The 22,315-nt window shown below is 41.8% G+C and overlaps 1 protein-coding gene across 4 annotated transcripts; it reads right to left on the bottom strand.

Annotated features, from left to right (window-relative positions):
* Window positions 1-4,488: 4,488 nt before the first annotated feature.
* EOGT (EGF domain specific O-linked N-acetylglucosamine transferase) lies at window positions 4,489-20,709 on the bottom strand. Of its 4 annotated transcripts, none has more exons than XM_088171280.1 (17): window positions 20,529-20,709; window positions 20,014-20,060; window positions 18,950-19,179; window positions 18,492-18,592; window positions 17,823-17,931; window positions 17,642-17,736; window positions 16,469-16,573; window positions 15,275-15,381; window positions 13,941-14,044; window positions 11,380-11,472; window positions 10,616-10,687; window positions 10,045-10,131; window positions 8,898-8,966; window positions 8,025-8,086; window positions 6,925-7,044; window positions 5,876-5,978; window positions 4,489-5,498 (listed from the first exon to the last, which is right to left on the bottom strand). In XM_088171280.1, exons 3-17 carry the CDS (start codon window positions 19,157-19,159, stop codon window positions 5,352-5,354), a joined length of 1,584 nt encoding a protein of 527 aa, XP_088027406.1. In that variant the 5' UTR covers window positions 19,160-19,179; window positions 20,014-20,060; window positions 20,529-20,709; the 3' UTR covers window positions 4,489-5,351. The 4 variants fall into 4 exon arrangements, with proteins under 4 accessions (XP_088027406.1, XP_014728837.2, XP_014728829.2 ...); XM_014873351.2 differs by having other exon boundaries at window positions 20,517-20,641; XM_014873343.2 differs by having other exon boundaries at window positions 18,950-19,174; window positions 20,517-20,641.
* Between the last annotated feature and the right edge of the window lie 1,606 nt (window positions 20,710-22,315).

Raw genomic sequence — 22,315 nt, 5'->3', positions numbered from 1 at the left:
GCTGTCCCCTCCTGTCATGGAATTGTGCAGAGCCAGAAGGGCCCCCTGAGCCTCCTTTTCTCCACTAATTCATCATAATTCATCATAATTCAACATAATTCATCATCATCAGTATTTCTCCATAATTCACCAGTTATCAGTGATGACTGATTTGGTAAAATTTCCTGTTTGTTTTCTTTACTGAGTATTTATATTCGACGGTGACTTTATTATCAGCTCGATCTAGAAAATAACTGACGCATTCTCAACTTTCTCCTTTAAAATCCTGGTTGAACGTCATCTTTTGTTCAGTTTTCAACAAGCCCAACCCTCAAACACCTGGCAACCAAAATTAACATTCCTGACACTCTTTTGTTCCCAGGTGATGGGGGAGCTGAGCTCCAGACAATTGATTTCTCACCCACTACTCAAAAGCTTTATGCCCTTTGTGTACTACATTAATAAATACTTTTCTAAAGGCCAAAAGAAGGTCTGATTTAAAAAAAAAAAAAAAAAAAAAGAACAATGTCACTGTAGAAGTTATACATATTCAAAACAAATTCATTCTCAGTAATAGTGCAATTTACCTTTTTTTTCCTACTTCTCCTTTTTGATTTGCCATGGAATGATTGGAAAGGGAAGGGAAGTCAAGAAAACATAAAGAAAATTAACAGATAGTATATTATTCGAGTTTTATTCCCCTAGCTAAAAGATAATGGTAACAACAAATACTTAATATTATATTATATATATTTTTATATAATTTATACTATTATATTTATATACAAAGGTTATTTTTGTATTATATTGATATATTATAAAAATATTTCTGTGTTCCAAGAGACGACAGCAGCCAGTAAAAAATAACATCTGAGAATGTGCTGTCAGCTCTACCCCACCGTGGCAACACCTCTTTCATCCTCCCCTGCCCTTTCCCTCATCTCCCCAGCACAATTCCCAGGTCACCACCCAGTTTTTCAGCCCTGTCCCTTCTCCCCACAGCCCCCCCGGTCAGGGATGCTGCTCCCCTCTCCTGCCTCAGACTCCAGGGAATTCAGGACCTTTCCTTTCCCCCTCCTGTACCTCCCTGCAGTTTGTGACATGAGTATTTTCACTCCCTTCATTTTTGGCTCAGTCCCAACAAGGTTTCCACACATTTCACTTGATTTATAATCACATTCCCAGAGGTCTCCTGAGCTCCACACTTCAGAATGACTCTCTGTCTGTTTTACCCATCTGGAACCTTACACTTGTTCCTCCCTCCTCACCTTTCTCGTTCCCTGTGTGCATCTCTCTCTCTTGCCCCAAACACAAAATTCTGTTTTCAGCTGCACTGTTGGCACAGTTCAGACTGCAGGGTTTGGGTTTTACTGGGCTGGGCTGGGCTGAGCTGAGCCTTGGCACTGACCCGGGAGGGTTCCCATTCTGAGCAGGGCTTGGAGTGGCTGCCTAGAACAGAGGCTGGGCAGAACTAAGAGAATAAGAGCAGGTATTTACTAAAGACCTTCAATAGATACACCTCGGGCAGGCCAAAGCCTCCAAGGCTACACTCAGGATGGGCAATGGTCACGAGTTTTTCAAACAATTATAAGTTTGGTCCATTTACATATCAGGGGTTAATCCTCCAATTACAGTTTCGGGTAATAAAGTCATTTACTCCCAATTTACTCCTCCCCAATTCAGTTTTGTTTATGCTTTTTGGAGCCTGAGGCTTTTCTAACCTAAAAAAATTCCAACTCAAGGGTGTCCTTTAGTTCCAGGCTTAGAGTGATTGCTTTGTCTGACCAAAATGTGAAGACAGTTAATTAACACTATATATGGAGTTTAGAATTAAAACCTAAACCAGCACAGGATTTGAAAAATATAAAAGCTAAAATCCTAAGTAGCAGCCTCACACTCAGGCCTGAGGTGAGGACCTGAAATGCAAGAATGAGGAGAGTTCATGGATGAACAACAAAACCCAACCTTCTGTGGCCATTTCAGGGCCAGAGCCAGAGGGGATTCAATAGCACTTCATTTATTTCAGGCAAAAAGCCCAATCCATGAGAAATGTGTGTTCAGAGGAGTGGAAGTAAGAGCTCAACTTAAGGCAAACACTGCAAATTGAAACAATTATTCAGTGTGGAAATCAAACATTGAGCACATAAAAAGCTGTCAAAGAGGTTTTCTTCAGGTTTTCTCCTTAAAAAAACTTCAGGATCAAGAGATATTCTAAACTCTGAGTTATCTCATTAATGGTACTGTCAAGATTAACAGCAAAAATTAAACAATTCCATTATTACTTAATGGTTTTTAGAAATGTATTGCCTTAATATTTATAATCAGACTCTTAACATTAATAATGCCGATTTGCCACCTCCTCATTGCAAACCATTGCTCATACTTACCCAACTTCCACAGAACTTCCCAAAGAAATAAACTGAAATTACATCTTGAAGTAAAAAGGAAAGAAACCGCACGCATCCATAAATTATTTTTTATTCCAAATCCAGCTCTTGGTTTACATTGTACAGGAAACAAAGGTAATCCCAAAAGCATTCAGGACTTGCAACATTATACAAAGTCCCAAAAATTCATCACACTGATGCCAAGGTGCCCCTTAGACTCTAAACTGGGGTAAACTGGAGAGACCAAAAAACAAAAAAAAAACCAAAAAAAACCCCAAAAAAACCCCAACAACAACAAAAAAATATTTAAAAAATCAGAAGTAGCAAGGAAGAAGATTCGCATGGTCTGTTAGGAAAACTTAACCCAGAGCTATATCCTGCCTTAAGGTCAAGTGGCCCAGAAGTCTCATGGATTCCCTCAAATTCCAACTTCCAGACAGATCCAAGATGGTCCAAATGCTCTTCAAGTCACAATCCAGACATCTGCTGTCGACCAAACTCCTTCAGGATTTATTGGCAAAACCCAAAAATCCAACCAAACCTCCTTCTGCTGCCAAGAAAATCTTGCGCTATTTGTAAAGTTAATCAACACAAACCATCTTTTCATCCTAGCAATATTAAGCTATAAAGGCTGAATAACATGTTGGCCATCAACTGTTGACACTGCACTCAAATTTGCTGAAACTGGTGAATATTGGCAGGATATTTTGCCCTTGGATTAAGTCCCTGCAGCCTCTCCTGCACACATATGCTCAACCATTTGTTTTAGTGATCACTTGAAAGTGCAGCTCCTCATTAGCTGCTCCTGTGCAGAATCAAGCACTCACTCACTGCCTCCAGCAGCATCACCTGCACCACAGGAAGTTAAATATATACAGAGATTTTCACAAACCAATCTTCAAATGCCCAGCACTAAAGCCAGTAGTGCAGGATGGCAGCATCACCTCTGAATGACTCTAAAGTAAACAGACCTGAATATCACTTTGGACCTCACAACATCAGCCTGTCACGGCAGGAGAAAGCAGAGACATGGGACTCCAAGCAATTAATAGCATTTAAAACATTTGCCTCTAACACCTAGCAAACTATAAAAAAATTTTACACTTTTTTTTTTTAATTAAAAAGCTTTTTATTAAAAAAACAATATGTGCACAGTTCATAATTAAACGTCTTCTTTCCTTTGACTTGGTTTCATTCAAACACAGACATTTTACTGGCTTAAGTTTTACACATTTTTTTACTTTAAAAAACCCACAAGGTAAAAACCCCAACAGACACATACAAATACAGGAAATGGTATTGCTCAAGGGTTTTTTTCCCCCCTCATATAAAGAAGTGCAATTTTGCTTCTATGGTCCTTTAAAGTGAAACAGTTTTCTCCCTCAGTAAAACAACACTCTCCAGGAAGAATTGCACCACATACACAAAATATATGAAGGTCTCAGCTCTACCCAGCTTTTCCTGTGCACTGATTAAGGTCATGAGAGATCTATATGAAAATTGTGCTTACAGTAACTCATCCCTACCAGTACAGACAGGTCTGTAAATGCACCCACACTCTGTGAAATTGCTGGGGAAGGGAAGTCAATACCATCTACAATTAGAGCAGTGAAATGTTTGTATTTACCAGAACTCTCCTGCTTTTCTATACAAATGTGTGCCTGCCCCGAGCCACTGGGACTGCACGGCTGAACTGCAAGCCCAGCATGGGGACACATTCCCCAAAAATCCATAATTTAACATGGAAATCTAGGGTTTTATCTCACTGAATGTGATTCTTCTACACATCCTGCTGGCCCCACTTAAGACAAAAGAACTACTACCTTTATTTTCCCCACTAGAACATCTCAGCTCCAGGGGGAATTTCAAAAAGAACTCGGCTTTGGTTTAATATTCCTTTCACTGAAAGCAGTGAAATGTGCTACTGGCTTTGGAAAGATCTCATTAAAAAAAAATTTCTGGATTAACTCTTCAACACTTTGAGGAAACAAGAATATCAAAAATTAGGCTTTTAGTGACTCCAAGAATAAGGTTCCTCATCATTCCTTTCCTTTCAGCTGCAGCTGAAAGACATTCTACACATTTTATCATTTGTCCTTAAAAAAACTAGAAGGCCATTCCCTTTAGAATCCTCAAAAAGTCAAGTTTTATTCCAATTTGCACAAGTTTTCCAATGCAGAGTGCTGTTTTTTGTGAAAAAGTAGGAAATGCCCAGATTACCTGAAATTTGAAGTACTCACTTAGGAAAAGATTTACCTTCTCTGAGACAGAAAACTGACTGAACCTATTGTGCAGACCTCTTGTATTGGAGCATTTATAACTACAGGGACAAGAGCCAAAGTTTATATTTAAATGCAAAATCATAAGACTCTGCTCTCTAATGTGAAAATGTTTCTAAATTTAAAGTAGAAATTTGCAGTGTCTGTTGACCCTGGATCTACCCCAGAAAACCTTACATGAAATGGGTGGACATATCTTTGTATAAAGAGTATTTCAGAATCTGGAATGTAGAAATACAGTGCAAAAAACCAGAAATAGTATGAAAAAATAGTTTCTACATATCAAAACCTCCCAGATTAGAAAGGAATTATAAAGACAAGGTATGGTGCTAAGAAGTGGTCTGACAAATTAACAATGGGTTATTTCCCCCATTGGTGGAAATTTATTTTTTTTATGGGCATGTAGTGACAGGACAAGGGGGAATGGCTTCAACCTGACAAGGAGTGGGTTTAGATTGGATACAAGGGATAAATTCTTTGCTGTGAGGGTGGTGAGGCCCTGGCACAGGTGCCCAGAGCAGCTGTGGCTGCCCCTGGATCCCTGGAAGTGCCCAAGGCCAGGTTGGACACTGGGGCTTGGAGCACCCTGGGATAGTGGAAAGTGTCCCTGCCATGGCAGGGGTGAAATGAGATGGTCTTTAAAATCCCCTCCAACCCAGGCCATTTTGTGACTAATTAAAAACAGTATTTCAGTCAGAAGTCTAAATTAGAATTCATCATGTTTTACCCTAAATGGCCACTTCGAATGCTGTGAAACATGATTTGCAGCCAGAAGCACCAAATACATAAATTCTTCCACATCAAAGGAGTAGTTTGTAAATTTTGGATGTTCTCCCAGTGTTGGGTGGTGTCCCTAGAAAAACAAGATAAGGATTTTCAGACATGAAAAAAAAAAAAGATCAATACATCTTCCATTCAAAAAAGCAAGAAAAATTGAGGATCTGCCATTTTAATTTATTATTTCTGATCCACTGATCTGCTCTGAGGCAAAAGAATCAGCAAAGGAACTGCATAACAGCCATGCTATGAATGGTTCATGGCCAATTAACTTCATTGCTCTTCTTCCCTCAGCCATTAATATCAAATGATTTCTTAATCTTAACAGGGAAGTTAATTTGGCCTAAAGAATTAATATCATCTTTCAAATACTAGAACATAGGTAGGTAAAACAGGATAACTGTGAAGTCCTTCAGTTACAGCACCCCAGCCTGCCAGAGTAGCCACCATTACCTGATCTTGAGGGAATACTTTATTCCTTTTCCTCCAAGTGATGTAATGAATGCCTCTCAGCCTTGCCAAATCCAGGTAGCAACGTTCATCTTCACAATTGTATCTAGGGACAGGCAGAAAAACCACATTTACCTACAGAGATTATGCTGAAGTTACCAGGGTGAAAAGATTGAAATGTCTGTTGTCCAGTTCTAAGGCACCAAAACCACGGGCAAATTCTGCTCCACTGAAACAAGAACAAGGGCTGCCTTCTGCTCTCAAGATGTGGCCTTGGAGGCAGTTTGAGGCACATCTGCACGTCAGACATGTCCCTGTCCAGCTGCAGCAGCTCTTGGACATGTGAAAAAAAAACCCTGAGTTTCTGAACTTATTTGGAGACAGGACAAAACATTCTTGAGCCAAGACCACGCTGCAAAACACCAGTTCTGCAGCCTTCCCACGGCAGAATTTCCCAGGATGGGGAATTCAGAGCTCTTCTAACAAGCATTCTGGATTTCTGCTTTGTTCTGTGGGTTGGAGTGTCTGCATCCCTACTTTGTGAGAAAATAAGTTTAAAAGGAAGCTACAGGAGAAATTTAGGCAACACACAACAACACAGGACTGACCTTGGCCAGCAAGCTGGTGCTCATGTCCTGAGCAGAGCAAGGAGGACAGAAAAACCTCCAGGGGGCTGCTAGCACATAATCAATGAATATCAATAATAGCCCTGGACATGCACCTGATCAATTCACCTGGATCACTAAAACATCATTGGATCTCAGACTCACCAGGCAGAACCCAAGCATTGAGGTTTTCTCATGGTTTGCCATTTTCCCATTATATTTATACCATGGAAGATTAAGAAATCACAGGCTTAGCCTGTATGATATAATTACACTGTATTTTATAATGAAAGCTTTCTCTGTTTTGATCCCCAGGAGAAGAGGCTGCCAACTATGAAGTCTAAACAAAGCTGCAAGACAAACATTCATGGTCAAATACCAGGAAGGGAGAGGCTTCATTAACACACAGCAACAAACAGAGGGGGAAGGAGAGACAGACACACTTACAGCTCAAACACAACAGCCCAGTCTGGCAGAAAGAGCAGGTGGGTCAGTCCAGCTCCATGTATCCCAATGAATATATCAGAGTTGTGGGTAATTCTCAATTGCTCCGAAAATTCAAGTTCCCTGCAGACAACACAAGAAAAGTGGTGATGATGTGGAAGCTCTACCCAGCCCAGCAGAACACGGGGAAAGCACAAAATTGGCTTAAGGGAATACTGAAAGAGAGAAGTGATCATTCAAGGAACAATACTAGGAATCACAAATGCTGCAGCCAGTGGTAACTCAGCATGGAAGTGAAAGAAAAGCAGGCAGGTTTCAAAACTTCACAAGAATTTGTTTCAAAAATATTTTTGTCAACTTAAAGTTTTTGTAAGTTTAAGGGTTTTTCTTTTTATTTGCCTTTTAAAAAATGCATCATCTTAAAAAAAAACCAAAAACTAAGAACAAAATACCCCAAATAAAAACCTAAAAACCTCCTGTTTCTGAACAGCATTCAGTGTAATGTAAAACACACAAACTTCCTCCCACTGTCTGTGTTTGGTCAGACCACGGATGTCTCAGTGCTGCTTCAGTTTCTCACTCTTCCTGCATGATTCATGACAGCTCCAGGTGGAGCTGCTGCCATTTGGGACAGGCACGCTTTGTTTGGGAACTTTTCCTTCAATCCATTTCTTCCTGGCACAACAAACACCTGGCACCACAAACCGACCTCAAGTGGTGTTTTCAGGGGTCACCAGAGCAGCAAATAATCAGAGTTATTACTGATTACTAAACTAAGGCTCATAAAATAAGACACTGGCATCATACCAGGGAAATCCCTGCTAACACAGCTATTCAGAGAAACCTGCAAAAAGGTGATGGGAACACAGCTGGCTCTGGGAGAGGGAGCAAAAGGGATTTCAAACCTTGTTCATTGTACAGTAGCTTTAACCCGAGCCTGCTAACCCTAGCTACTGCATTGTGGAATGGGTGTGCTCAACTACCTCACCCAACACTTTTCCTTCCCAGTGCTTGGATTTTGCCCAGGTTAGACCAGGGGACAGACAGAGCTGTCAGCAGCCACAGGCAGCACGAGCTCACAGCAGTTTCCTCCAACAACTCACTTGTACTTGTAGTCCACCACTTTGACCTCCAGCGCTGACACTGTTTTCAAAGCATTCACAAGCTGGGGAGAAGAATAAAAAGACAAGGATTTGGTGTCTTCTTTCAGTTAATTACTCCCTTGCCTGGTAAAGATAAAACCAACTTCTCTCTTTGCCATGGTACCAGGACACAAACTACCTGCAGCAGTGGAGGCATCAGCTGAGGACAGCCCAGCAGATAAAGCACAAATCCTTTGCTCTGTCTGCTCTGCCACTGAGCTACTGCATCACATCAGCCTCAGGTTCTCCCTACATAAAGTGGGGATTATAATCCCAATTCATTTTTGTCAGGCACTAAGCACAGAGAATGAAACCAGGTATGAAAACATTGAATATTATCATTTTACCATGAAAGAAGCTTTTACACAAGTCCACGAAGTTGCATGATTCAAAAACATAAATAAATATGAAAATTAATTATGTTCTGAGTGCACAAACTGATACGAGGGCTTGTGCATTCCAATCTGCAGGCATTACAAAGGGTTTTGTTAGACACTGGAGATGCTATAAATAAAAGGAATAATCTGAAAGTGAAATAATTTAATTTTATCAGAAGATCTGCAGTGTCTGTTTGCTCAGAGGAAATACTTTTAGTATTACATTTGCAGTCTTCCACTGGATATTTAGAAAGGGCAGCAAGGTTCAGTGTCTGGGGTATAGAAATGGAGACTGCCTAGAAGACATTTTAGAACAAATTAATATAAACACTGGACATATTTGTCTGAGATTTGCCAGAAAATAGATGTCTTGGCTGTACCTGGAAAAAAAAAAATCAATCCAATAAGAAAAATTGAACTTCTAATAAATCTTTTTTAAAGATAAAATGGACCACACCTCATTCTGGTTTAATATTTTCCGGTAATCTGTGCTGCGTGCGAGGATGGTGACTCGAATTTTCCCATCCTAAAAAGAAAGAAGCAGCACTGTGTTAGCTGAGAGGCAGCCCTCACAAAAAAACAATCCCAAACTCCTCAGTATTTACTTCTGGCAATTATTTGAGTAATTAAATATTCCTTCCACAAGTAATAAATAGATGATGTAACCACCTTAAAATTCACATCGTATTTTCTGACAGATTCAAAGCACCAAAAACTTTGTGAAAGTGATTATTAACCAAGAACTAAATATTTTCTGAAAGATTTATATCATTCAGTACAAAAGAGCCTTTGTATTACACATTATATGGCAGTTTTTGAAAGCAGAAAAGGAGCTTTCTGGATGGCTTGTGCACAAGTTCCTTGGGAAAAAAAAAATGTTTTACTTCTATAACAGTTCCTCTTTTACCTCTTTTAATTAATTGGACTCACAGGGGTGAGCGTTCCAAGTGAAATAAAGAGATTTAACTGCATGGCTCCCATTAGTGTCAGCAGGAGAAGCATAACTAAATGCCTGTGCAGAGCTCTGAATGTGCTCCTCAGCAATAATATGTGGGCTACTCTCCAGCAGACACTTCAACCTCAACTGGCCCAGAACTGGCCTGGCCACCAAGGCAACGTGCAAAAATCATCAGTGTGAGCAACAGAGAAGGCCAGACCAGACAGATGGTGCTGGGCAGGCATGGAGGGACCAGATTCCACTGCTTGCAGCTCTGATCCGAGCTCAGCAGCATCCAAGGGGATTGATAAAGGGCAAGCTCTGCTCTGCTTTGTGGGATCCCCACTGCTGCTCCATGGAACACGTGTCTGACTTAACTGGGAAGGACATAAAAGCACAGAGAATGGATATAGGGAAGAGACCCTAAGGTGGGAAGGAGAATGCTCTAAAATCTGTCCTACAGAAATAAGACATAAGGGCAACTTCCACAAAAATGCACAAATGTTCTCTGAAGGCCTTTACGGGGCAAACCTAAACCCTAAACATCACAGGAAAAGACAAAGTACACAGATACACCCTCATTCCACACTGGGTTCTGTTTGCTACTGCTATTCTCTGGCAAGAACCACCAGCTCCATATCACAGTTGTATTATGCAGTTTTCACACCTTGGGTCCTTCCTGGGTAATATTTAATCTGTGTAGCACATGCTGAGAAAAGGCTCGGAACAGCCCCGTACCGTGACAGCCAGAGATCTGAAATTTAAAAAGCAGTTGTTAATATACAGAGTTATTTTGCTCAGAAAACTGAGCTTTGTGATCAGGTTTTTACCATTCTTGTGGAACAAAAGCCCAGTATCATGCACTGTGCTATTCACTGAAACACAAGTGGCACTTTCATTTAGAAAGAAATACAACTCTACTGCTAGAGCCTGAGTGTGTGAGCTAATACCCTCGGGGAAGTCTGACTGTGTTCAAGCTCTTGTGCTCTGCAAAAATACCAGTTACTTCACAGTACCCACCCACTAAAGAGGAATAATTTGCACCTCCTGAGCTGTGACATAGGAGACTGCACACAACCAGCTGGAATAATTTTAAAATCCCAATCTTTAGGGAAGATGATTCCATTAGAAGTTGGCACCTTCGCTGCAGTGTATTTCATGATATTGGAGGGGTTCCCCAGCTCAGATTCCACCCTGCCACACCCTCCTAGCGAGAATGGATGGACAAAGGGACTCACCAGGGGTGTGTTATAGAACAATCCATATCGCATCCGAGGCAGCAAAGAGAACACGGCTTCTTTAAAGCACACCTGGCAAGGGGATCACAAGGAGTTACAGCCCACCCCCGGCCCGTTCCCTGCCAGCCCTGCTCCTAACGAGCCAGCAATTCCTGCTCCTGCCAAGGACAGCCTGCCTGCCTCGCTGTGCAAATGAGCAGAACAAAGATCCCGAAAGAGCTCTCACTTGGGACCTGCAAGTGTGGGAAGAGGTGATGAAAACACCCCAAAACAGAACAATCATGGACTAAAGAGAAGTAAACCAGTTAATCAGTTTACTACTAGATTGAAGAGGCTAAAATGAGCTCTGAATGAATGGATGCATTTTTTGGTGTAATTTTTTTAATGATAACGAGCAGGAATGCCAACAGTTACAGGGGAAAAAAAAACCACCTCAGAAGGAATTAGAAGACTTTAGAAAGACTATTTGATAACCCTTAACTTCAGTCAGGAGTCCTGCAGAAGCAAAACCTATTCAGAAATACCACTTCAAAAGGACACAAAAGTTAGGTCCATCCATATACAGGATAGACACACCACAGAATCAGGTTACAGCTCTTGTTTCTTGTTACAGCTCTGAAGTAGAACACTCATACTACACAAATTAAACATGCATGGAAAGTATTAATGCTTTCCTCTAGAACCCATAACCCCAAGCAGCTTGAGAAGTTGTCACATTTGCTCCCTAGTGACCATGAATTAAAACAAAATATAGAATTCCATACCCTTTTAGAGTCAAAGGTTTTCAGGTGAATTATTTCATAGTCAGTAAATGCCTTCCATGTCTCACTGAACAGGTCACCGTAGCCATATGAGCTCTAGGAGGAAAGCAAAAAAAATAAGGGTACAACAATTACATAAATGCATATTAGAAACTCTCTTCATGATTTACAGGTTCTGTATATATGAGTTTTAATACAGTTAATATTTGCAACACCAACACAGGGCCCAAGGCAGCCTAGCACAGAAAAGACATTACACAGCACCAAACTCAGTGTTTGCACTGGCAGGTAACTCAAATTACCTCTCAGGTAGTTAATTTTTAATAAAAACTTCTATAAATTAGCCAACTAGACAATTTCTTCAATAGCAAATTATAATTTCTGAGTTAGGAGTGAGAATTACTTATTACTTTTCCCAGAATCAACAGAACACAAGTTAAATTTGAAGTAACACAAACACAGGGATGGTAGAAGGTCTAAACCTCAACATCTGAGATTAAAAAACACAAAACCACCTGGTTTTGTAGTGCAGCACTGAAGTTTGAGGTAAAAAGTCACAACAAGCCTGTTTTGCATTTGCCTGTTTTGGGATTGCCACTTGCATATGGTACATGTATCACAAATTGAAGGCAATGATCTGATTTGATGGAAGAAACAGCTGAGAAGTTTCTATAGAGAGCAGTAAAAAACTTTCCCCTTTAAAAGTTCTGTGGGGAACTTTTAAAGAGCCATCTACTCCCAGCAGCAGGGGCGCCTGCCTTCAATCTGTCACCTTTCCTACACATCCCAGGGCTGAGTCACCACCTCTTGCTCTTTGAATGCAATTAAATGTGCCCTCAGTAGCCTGGTACAGATTCTCACTAAAGCTTCCTTTCAACTCTGGGGCTGGCTCAGGCTGCTTGGGAAGTTGTGTGGGAACATATTAAATAGGAAATTTGAAAATAGGACTGCAAATGATAGCAGGAGAGAACAGAAATCTGGTGAAAGGTAAAAGAATCTAAAGGGCACCAGATTTCCTTCGGTTCAAGAGGCCTTCCTCTTGCTCTGCCATTAGGTTTTAATGAATTTTACATTCCAGACTCCCTTCTGGCCATGTATTACAAGAACTGCTCTCCCAGATTAGGAGTGGAGAACTGATGAAAGCACCACTTTCTAACCCTCTCTGGTCTCCTTAAAAGTGCTTTATAAACATTTCTTCCCTGCACACCAACACCCAGTGGAATTCCTACTCATTTTCTGCTTTGTTTAACCTACATCTAAGGGCATTACTCTTTAATAAGAACAGTAGCTAGGAAGTATGGCCAAATCTAATTACATCAAGGGAAAAAAAAAGAGAATTAATAATAAGCTCAAGTCCACCTTTTGATGAGCACAGACAGTTTATCAGCAGTTGACTGGTGCCATCACCTGGTTTTACACAGCAATGAACTGCAGCTGCCTGAGCAGGTAATGCTCACTTAAAATGAAAACAGTGTGGCATAATTTTGAATGGCACATTTGAAAGAGTTATTTGATTCTGCAACATAAGACAAAGAGTTGCTTTTCAAAGTAATTTACAATGCTGTCTAACACCTGATCTTTCCAGAAAGCCACCAGAGCTGGATTAACAGGTCCCTGTGCAACACCTTGAGAGATCACTTATCTGACAGATGGCACTGATTTTAGCTTTAAAATACAACAGTTAGAAAAAAGTTTCTTCTAGCCAAACAGGTTTTTCATTAAACAGCAAGCAGGGAATATTTGCCATTCTCTATTGAAGTTCAGCTGTCCTAGCACCAAAGGCTCAGAGAGAAAACTCAGCACTTCATGATCACAAAAAGAGGTGTGGGACAGTGTCATATTCAAGAACTGTTATTTCTGGACCAGATTATGCATGTTATCTGGCATATTACAAATTGCCCAGTTGTTTTTTATTTAGTTTAATACCCTCCTACACAACTTAAACACTGTCCAATAAAACTAATGCTACTCAAACACATTCATGGTTTCAACCCAGCAGTACAGAAGAAACAGCTCCACTTAAAAACTTGTTTTATGTCATCATGGGAATGTGAGAGGTGATTGAGGAAAGTAACTGCAAGAAGGCTACTTAAAGGAATTAAATATTAAACTCTGTTTTAATATATATAAGGATTTAATTTAGCTGTTTTCTTTACTGCAGGCTGCACATTACTGATTTGCAAGACCACATTTCTTTTTAAATATAGAAGAAACAGTTGAGCTAATCTACTTCAATATTCCAAGAGAAAAAAGCCTACAAAAACCAATTAAAGCTTCAAATGCTACAGATTAGAAATACTGAGCAGGTTATTTTTGAGGTCACATCAAAAAAAGGTATAACTATGTACTAGCAAAGTGGAGCATTCCAACAGCACATGGTTTATCATAGAAAATCTGTTCTCTAACTATTACTCATGCTCCTGTATTAAAAGGATCCAGAAATTTATCAGTTCTACATGGCTATGCCCATGAGAGAGCTAAGGAATGGCTACTAAAACCTTCAGAGCCTCTAAAAAGGAGAAATACAACCCATCACAAATATGCTAAAAGCACAGCAGACTTACAGTGTCCCACATGACAATGTTGACATCAGTGCTGAAGGAATTATTGATATGCTGGGTAATGTAAAGATTGACAAAATCACAGAAGTGATGGTACATATTAACACCTGGAAAAGAAATAATTGTTAGAAAAACACTGCATTACTTGCTCCACTTTTTTGGTTTATGCATTTTTTCTGATTAGCATCCTGCATTTTATATTAGCTTCCCTTGCTTCTGACTCCTTGAATCCTCCTAATACACCCGAAAAAAAGGAACCTCTAAAAGGAAGGAATCAAGGAAGGAAATCTGAGGTACCATGTGTTTTTAAAAAGTACAAAAGAGTTAGAAGAGCGGCCAAAAGAAAGATGAGCTTCATGTGCTCTTTGTCTTTACAGTCTGCAGCTGGTTTTTGAAGGATATAAAAGCATCTCCTGCTTTAACAGAGCCCATTCAGACATAAGGAAACATGAAAACTGGCCTTCAGCACAGGTCTGGGCTCTGCTTTAGTGGGGCTGAGGGAAGCTCAAGACAGAACTTGTACTTCCACACAAGCCAAAGCCCAAATCATTGCTCAGATCTTCTCTCTCGTTCATTCCTGGCACACAAAAAATCTCCCATGGAACAAAGGAGGGAGCACAAAGGAGGTAACACAGCCCAGTTCCTTGCAACAACTTGGCTTAAAATGTCAGGCAGGGGAAGAGGAGGAGTTGGGGTCAGAGCTGCTGTGTGTGACAGGGACAGAACCCAGCACACGAGCACCCAGCCCAAACACAGCTCACCCCACTGCAGCTGCTTGGTTTGTCCTCCTCCTCAACACCGGGCTGCAAACTGTGCTGCACCAACAAAAAGGCTGGTGAGGCTCAAAAAACATTCCTGAAGGTGCCTGGGTGCTGCCCCTCTTGGAGCTCCACTTCTCTTCCCTGTCATGCAATGCACACGGTCCTGCTGCTGAGCACTCAGGACAGACACCCACACTTTGTGTTTGATGGTATGGAACCTGCCATGCAGAAACACAGCCAGGACAGCCTTTGGCACAAAGTCAAACACTGCCAAATCACAGTCCAGAGAACAACTGTGCAGGACAAACAACAGGAAATTGTTCTGATTTTTTTTTTTCTAAATCATCTGTGGGAAATTTTAAGATTTTCAAATCTCAGTTTCTAAGTTCATCAGTGGAACTACACCAAAAAGAGGAACTAAAAAGGAACTAACAAACACACCATTTTTCATATTACCAGTGAACTGTCACAAAGGCCTAATGTAGATGGGCAAGTTGAATATGAGCATTTTTCGCTGCAGTCCAAAAAAAAAAAAACAACCCAAAAACCCCCCAAAAAACTCAAGATACCAATTACCTGCATCTAATTTCATGAAGTACGTTGGCTTTTCAATAACAATGTCACACTTCCCATCTTCTAGAGGCCTGAAGTCTAATGCAGTGAATGTCTGGAGTTCTGCAAACCTAGAAAGATTCAATCACACAGAATATGCTTTGACATCAACACATTTAAACAAATGTACTTCGTATGGCTCAGGTTTAGTAACTGTCCTTCCAGTCCATTTCAGTTAACAGGACTGCTGAAAACTGATAGAGTCTGACAATTAAAATGATTTGAAATGATAATGGAAGGTTCTTCAAGGCTTCTAGAGGTTAAACACTGCCTTTGATCTCAGGAGTGAACAGCACCTTTGATCTCCAAATCAAGGCAGCAGGGATGTAACAAAGCCTCAGAGCCTGCATCTGTGGCTCCACCCAACTTGATCTGCCTTGCCAAAGACACTTAAGGGAGATTTCCGTGCTTTGGTTGGAATAATGAATGTAGAGGCAGTATTTATTGTTCCTGCATCTAAGCAAGGATGAACACTTGTGATGACAACAGCAGGTAGAGCAGAAAAGTCTTCCTCCTCTGCAGCAGCTCCTGACTTAAACATCAATGAAAAATGGAGGAAGAAAAAGAAAATATAAGCAAAGCATAAGAATAAATTATTATATGGACCTTAATGGCTCCAGTTCCTTCATCAGCTAACTGGCAAGGCAGCTTTGAAGTGCTAACATGCAAACTGTGAAGCTCTGCACTTCTTACTCAGCCTGTGGACTCACCCACCTCCCATTCCCAGCACAGGCTCCCTGGGAACTCCGTGTGAGCACATATCCAGATCATCCTCACCAAGGACGCTGGGAACTCACACACAAGGGCCAGCCTCAAGGCACCTCACCACAAAACCATCACCCCTTCCACACACAGATTAGGCACAGCACCAGCACCTTGCCCAGAAAACACCTGGAGGTTAGAACTTCCAATTGCGAGATGATTTCACATCTTTTGCTGCCGCAAATGAGGCAGGACACAATTCCACACAGTGTGGTTCAGACTTTCTGCAGAGATGTAATTATCAGAGGTTTCTAATTTGAACTCTCAAATTGACCTTAAAAGGAGCAAGTCTTTCCTCAGTATGAAATCCCCTACACACAGCTGGTAATGCCAATGACAAAAATAAAAAATAATTAGCAAGTGAACTTGGAAGCAGCCTTGCCAAGATATTCTTACCAAGATTGCAGAGGGCTCTTGCGTTGACCTTCAGCCAAAAATGCTTGAACGTCAAGAGTACAATGACCGCCAATTTCTCCCTTCTGGAAAAAGTCTTCTTTGAATCTAATGCAAATTAGAAAAAGTCTATCAGCTTTTGTGCAAGAGGGCTACCAGTGCCTTGCAATCTCAATTACATACTCAAGCCAGTGCTACTTAGTCTCAGTTCAGCAGGGCACTTCATACATATTTAAAACCTGAGTATTTTCCTCAGTGTAAATCAAGAATTTTCCACAATTCCCAAATAAAGACAGTGGTGTCCTTGAAGGTCTAGACATCATCTCAGAAAGCAGCACTAATCCACCCAGAATGTTATTAAGAATTATTTACACATACCCACATGAGTAAATTAATTAGATTTTGCTTCATGACAGTGATGTATCACTGTATGACAGGACTGGTTATAGGTTTTGGGTTTTTTATTAAAATAAAACAGGTAAATTTAAATTTACCTCAGATTTCACAACCACTTCATTACTGAAGGAATTTATATGACATATGAAGAGTGAGGTGCAAGAAAAAATTTCCTGAAAACAAGTTTCTAGCTAAAAACACTGTCTCAATTAGCTTCCAGGACAGGCTGTGATGATGACAAAACCTATTCTGAGGGGTAATATCAGTCTCAGTCATGAACCAGATCGAGACACTGACTTCAAAGACAAGGCAGAGGGTCATGCCAGCACCACATGGTTTTTTCCATCTAGTTTCCAATAGGTAGCTTTTTAATTTGGGATGTGGAAGATGTGGGTTCAGATCTCTCCTCAGTCACTCAGTATCTAAAAATGCAGCTCCTGGATCTGGTATAAAGGCACAGGAAAGGTTTTGGTTCCTCAGCCAAAAACAATTGTATTTTGCACATGTTCTGACCAAGGAAGGATGTGACTGAAGACACAGAAACGTCTTCCTCTCTTCCATCAGGGAGGATTTCAATCACCCATCATCATTCCATAAAAGTGAGAATTTGGGTTTTTACACCACCAGCAGCAGCCAGCAATGAAGAGGTGTAAACCTTTACAGGGCTTCAGCAACAAGCAGTAAAACCCATGGCAACAAGCAAACCAACTTTGTTAAAGAAATTCTCAAATCCTTTTCCCTGCCATCCCATTTCTGCTATAACACAGGCAAATCAGAGACCTGTCATGGTTTCTCTTTACAGCTCGTAAATCAATGTACAAGTTTGTTGCTCTGCAGTGCTGAAGGTACTGGGAACAGGTCAGAGATGAATCCCCCTGTTAAGAACAAGTAGAATTCTGTCAATAACAAAAATTATTTTTAAAAACAAGTGCAAAGTATCACATCTATCAGAAATACCTACTGTTGCTGCAGGCTTGCAATGGGTTTTCACTTCACTGAGCCTCTCTTGAACATATCCAAAGTCTGCTTGTTTCCAGAATATCTGCTGGGCTGTCTCGATGTCACTTGCCCTGATGTGTGAAGGAGAGAGGAAACAAATCAAGGTCTGTTGCTCAATTCTAGTAATAACTTCAACAGATAACATTTTCCCACTGAAAGTGGAACAAAAGAACCAGCCAGTTATTTTACTGGCATTTAAGATGCCAAAACAGGAAGCACTTATCAGCTGCATGTAAGTTAAAACATCAATGACAATTTAAAGCTATTCTCCCCTAAAAGGGTAGACATTTTTTTTCACATTTTTTCCTCTGTTTTTAAAGCTAAGAAAGGAAATAGAGTTATTTTAGGAATCTGAATTCAAGGCTAAATCAGAATAATGAAAACATTCTGGCAGGAAGCATTTCTAGCACTATTTTCTTCCTTAAAAAGCTAATTTTTTAAAATCATGTTGAAAGGCTCATTATGCATAAATACACACATTATATCTATACACAGGTGTCCACAAAAAAAAAAAAAAATCACTCTTTAAATTCTAAATATCACAATAATGTTTACTTCACAGCTATATCAAAGTGAGCACTACACTATTTTTTTACCATAATCTACAGTAGACATTTAAAAATAAACTTACCACCCAGTTTCAACATAATCACACACTGGGTAACTGAACCTGTTCTCTGATCTGCAAGATTTCTCATAACCCCAGCAGGATTTTAATTTCTTCAAGTGTTTCTGCAACACAGAATGACTGAATCAGGTTTTGCAACAGGAAAATGGGAAATGACTTAAGCAAGTTGTTGGCTTTTAAATGGCATCTTGCTCATAAATCTTGCATAAAAGGCTTTTGGTTTGGTCTGTTTTCAAACAGAGTCTGAGAAACAACAGCCAGATTCTTCATGCACAGCAGAGGATCCAAAGTGAACACACATGCACAACAATATCTTGTCTTTTATATGTTCTAAGACAAACCTTTTTCATGACTAATTAGCAAGGAGACCAATTAATCACCATCTTCAACTGCTACAACTCCCAAGAACAAACCAACCTGATAGGACATTTGAACAAACAAACAGAAAAAAGCAAACTTACTTTATATGGGCAAAGAGCATCCTGCTTACAGATGTCAGCAACGTGCTGGTTATTGTGCAGAAAGTAGGGGATGTGCTCATCTGGCAAGTTGATGGCTTTGTAGCTGTAGAATGGCTCTTTTGGAATGTTTGGGAATTCAGCAGGATTTTCAGCTTGGGAATAAGCCAGAATTTCTTGCAGTAGCAATCCAAACACAAGCAATATAAACATGGCAACCTGTGAGTTCTGTACTTTATAAATAAAATAGGGGGGAAAATGGAATTAACATATCTGCAGCATTTCAAGCACACAAGACAAAATTCAGTCAGAATCAGACATATAGTCAAAGAATTTGCACTTGCATTTCTGGGGTGGTTTCTTTTTCATGTGAAGACCAAACTTTCACTGAGAGGCCAGACTGCACAACCTCAGGATTATCTTTGAATCATTAGTCACTGAGTGTTATTACGCACTACAAACTCCCAGTCAAGCTAAAATGGGTGTGTTTACTTTAGCTAAATGCCAAGGGATCCTGAAAGTTCCATGTGGAAACTAAGTATAGAGCATGTAATATCCAGTGAGAAGGGAGAAAAAGTACAAGAACTGGGGGGGAGGGGTGAGAAAAGAAGGATTTTTATTTTTAAAATAAGTATGAAAATAATACATTCTCCACTTTGAACTAATCATTAGCTGAGGGAAAAATAGGCAGACATAAATAGAGGATCACAGATAAGTGTGTTACAGGATGCCTGTTTTTAGTGCTTAACATTATGTTAAAGGAATTTGACTACTGAGTATATTCTATATATAATTTTATATATAATAGAAGTGTATTTATATATATACACATGTATAGACACACAGGCCCACACATCTGTATACCCTAAAGCTGACTGCATACCTTCCTGCTAATACAACCCTCTCATCTAACATCCCTGCTTTGAACCATTAAACTTCCTGAGGAAAAAAAATGTATGGCCTGTATCTAAACTCCACCTTTTTTTGGCGTTAGAATTTGCTAAAATTTGCATGCTTGCTTTCAACCGAAGCCTGTAGCAAAATTCCTACGATACAAGTAGTTTTACCTGTTTGGTTTGAGAGGAACGACTTCAGATTTCCCAGGTACAGAAACCTAGAGTGGAGGAGGAGGGGGGAGTTATAAACGTGCTGCAAAAGATTTCCTCAGGACATTGTCCTGCTCCTCGGGACACGCTCCCGGCAGAGAGAGCAGCTTCCACAGCACTGTGCTGATGGTCACTCGGGTCCCTCTCCCCGGGGCATGGGGTATTTCACAAGATCACACCTTGGAGCATGATGGGAGCATCACAAACCCCGCGGTGTCCCCAGAACACGCGGCCCCTTCCGCACCCCTGAGCGCTGGCTGCGGGGCTGTCCCTTCGGGAAGGTGCCCGGCATCCTGTGCCGGGCCGTGCTGGGCACCAGAACCGGACCCAGACCGGGACCTGGTGTCTGACCCGGGATTGTCATGCCCGTGCTGGACCTGGCACCGTCGCCCCGCCCTGGCACAGCATCGCATCTCACCACGTATCGCCCCGCACATGTCACCGCGTATCACCGCACATCTCACCGCGTTTCTCACCGCGTCTCAGCCCCGCCGGCCCCGAGGAGCCCCGCGGCCCACGGGACCGGCCGCTCCTCCTGTTGGGCGCTCGCCGCCGGCCTCAATCCTCATGTCCGGGGGCAGCGCTCGGCCCGGCCCCGCCGGGCTCCGGGGGAAGCGCCCGTGCGGCTGCGAGAGAGGGGCGGGCGGCACCGCCGCCGGGAGCAGCCGCGGCCGCCGGGACCGCCCCGCCCGGGGCGGCGGGAGCCGGGGAAGGAGGCAGGGAAGGGAAGGAGCAGGGAAGGGAAGGAGCCGGGAAGGAGGAGCCTTCCCGCAGCGCCCAGGCGCGGCTCGGGCTCGGGCAGCGCGGCTCAGGTGGGGCCCGCAGCGAAGCGCACCTGCCCGCGGGGGAGCAGCGGCGGAGCAGCCGCGTCTTCCTTCTGCTGCCGGAAATTAAACGCTGCCTCCCCGGGAGCGGCGAGCGCAGGATGCGGAGGAAAAAGGGGCCTTTTCCTGCCGCGGCCCGGCAGGAAGCGCAGGCTCCGGCACCCCATTGTTCCAGGCGTCCCCCCGAGCCCAGGCCGGCAGCAGCGGGGCCGGGACCGCCGCGCTCACGGCCAGCCCCGGGCGAAGGACACGGGTTCATCGATGCCCCGCTCTCCTGACACACGGCAGCGCTCCTGCCTGCGCCCGCACCCGCCTTCGCTTTGACCCAATTCCCGCAGGGCACCGCCACCAAAGAGCTTTGAATCCTCCAGCACAGCCCAGACCTCTTCTCCCCGCGTTCCCAGGTGGGAAACGAGGAACAAACGCTCATCCCGAACCAGGAAAGCTGCGAGAAAAGGCCGGCGCTGGCAGAGGAGCTGACCCCGCAAGGACACCGCTTACATGAATAAAGGAAATAAGCGAATTTCACATTATCCACAACCCCTTCCCTGCGGTGCATTTAGAAATAAACCAGCCCCTCGTACATAAATACCCACGGTACCGCAAGACTTCAGCAGGCATCTGTAACTGTATTCCAACTACATCTGGTATCTTCTACCTTAAGTAATATTTTCCTTTCACAGCACTAAGTTCACACCCACCCACCCTCCCCAGAACTATTTTTAAGTCTTTTCTCAAAGAGAACCAGAGCACACTGTTAGCGGAAAATTTTATTTTATGCTGACCCGTGCTTTTTACAGTTTATACATATTTTACAACTAGAAACCAAGGGGTTTAATTTCATTGTGATAACCCTTCCACCTCATATTAAGGATCATTATAGCCCTTAGTAAAATGTAAGCACATAAATTTCAACAAATGTGTAGCAGGAAAAAAATACAACTAACCATTCTCTCATGTGATTTTGACATGGGATTTTGAACATGGGCTCTTAAGTTCCTAAAGGAAGTGAGTACCAGAGTAATCCATTCCTCATCCAAACCCACCTACATCCACAGAGGCCTTTCCATCAGCAATTCAGCTCCCTCGGAACACTACACTGAGTAACCCTTAAATAACCTTTCTTCATACTTGCATATGCAGTGAAAATGAGGGCTAAATCAGTTGCTTTCAGAAAGGAATGCTCTAAAATAATAAATTTAGACAAAAGTGAGTACTAAAATTCTAACCTAATTCCTTTCATTTTGCACTTTACTCTTTTAGGCAATCTCAGTAAGAGCACTGAATTGTGTTCAAGCAGACATTAAAGTTTCTTCAAAACAAGCATACAATTATATCAAAGATGAGCAAAACAGGATATTTTTTAGTCTATGCTACCTTCCAACAGCCACTTTGTTTTCTAAGGCTTTGATGATTAAGACACAGAAGGCCATCTGATT

The sequence above is a fragment of the Sturnus vulgaris genome, chromosome 11 (genome assembly GCF_052056855.1).
Source record: "Sturnus vulgaris isolate bStuVul1 chromosome 11, bStuVul1.hap1, whole genome shotgun sequence".
Taxonomy (NCBI): domain Eukaryota; kingdom Metazoa; phylum Chordata; class Aves; order Passeriformes; family Sturnidae; genus Sturnus; species Sturnus vulgaris.
Note: the sequence above shows the minus strand (reverse complement) of the source record. Positions and strands in the feature narration are given on the sequence as shown.

Bases quoted from the DNA above. Each gene is read 5' to 3' on its own strand.
- EOGT (XM_088171280.1), bottom strand. From the start codon at position 19,159: ATGTTTATATTGCTTGTGTTTGGATTGCTACTGCAAGAAATTCTGGCT. The intron at 15,382-16,468 runs GTAAGAATATCT...GAATCTTTCTAG, and splicing joins AAGAGCCCTCTGCAATCTTG to GTTTGCAGAACTCCAGACAT. The intron at 5,499-5,875 runs GTAATGGTGGCT...TTGTTTTTCTAG, and splicing joins AAGTATTCCCTCAAGATCAG to GGACACCACCCAACACTGGG.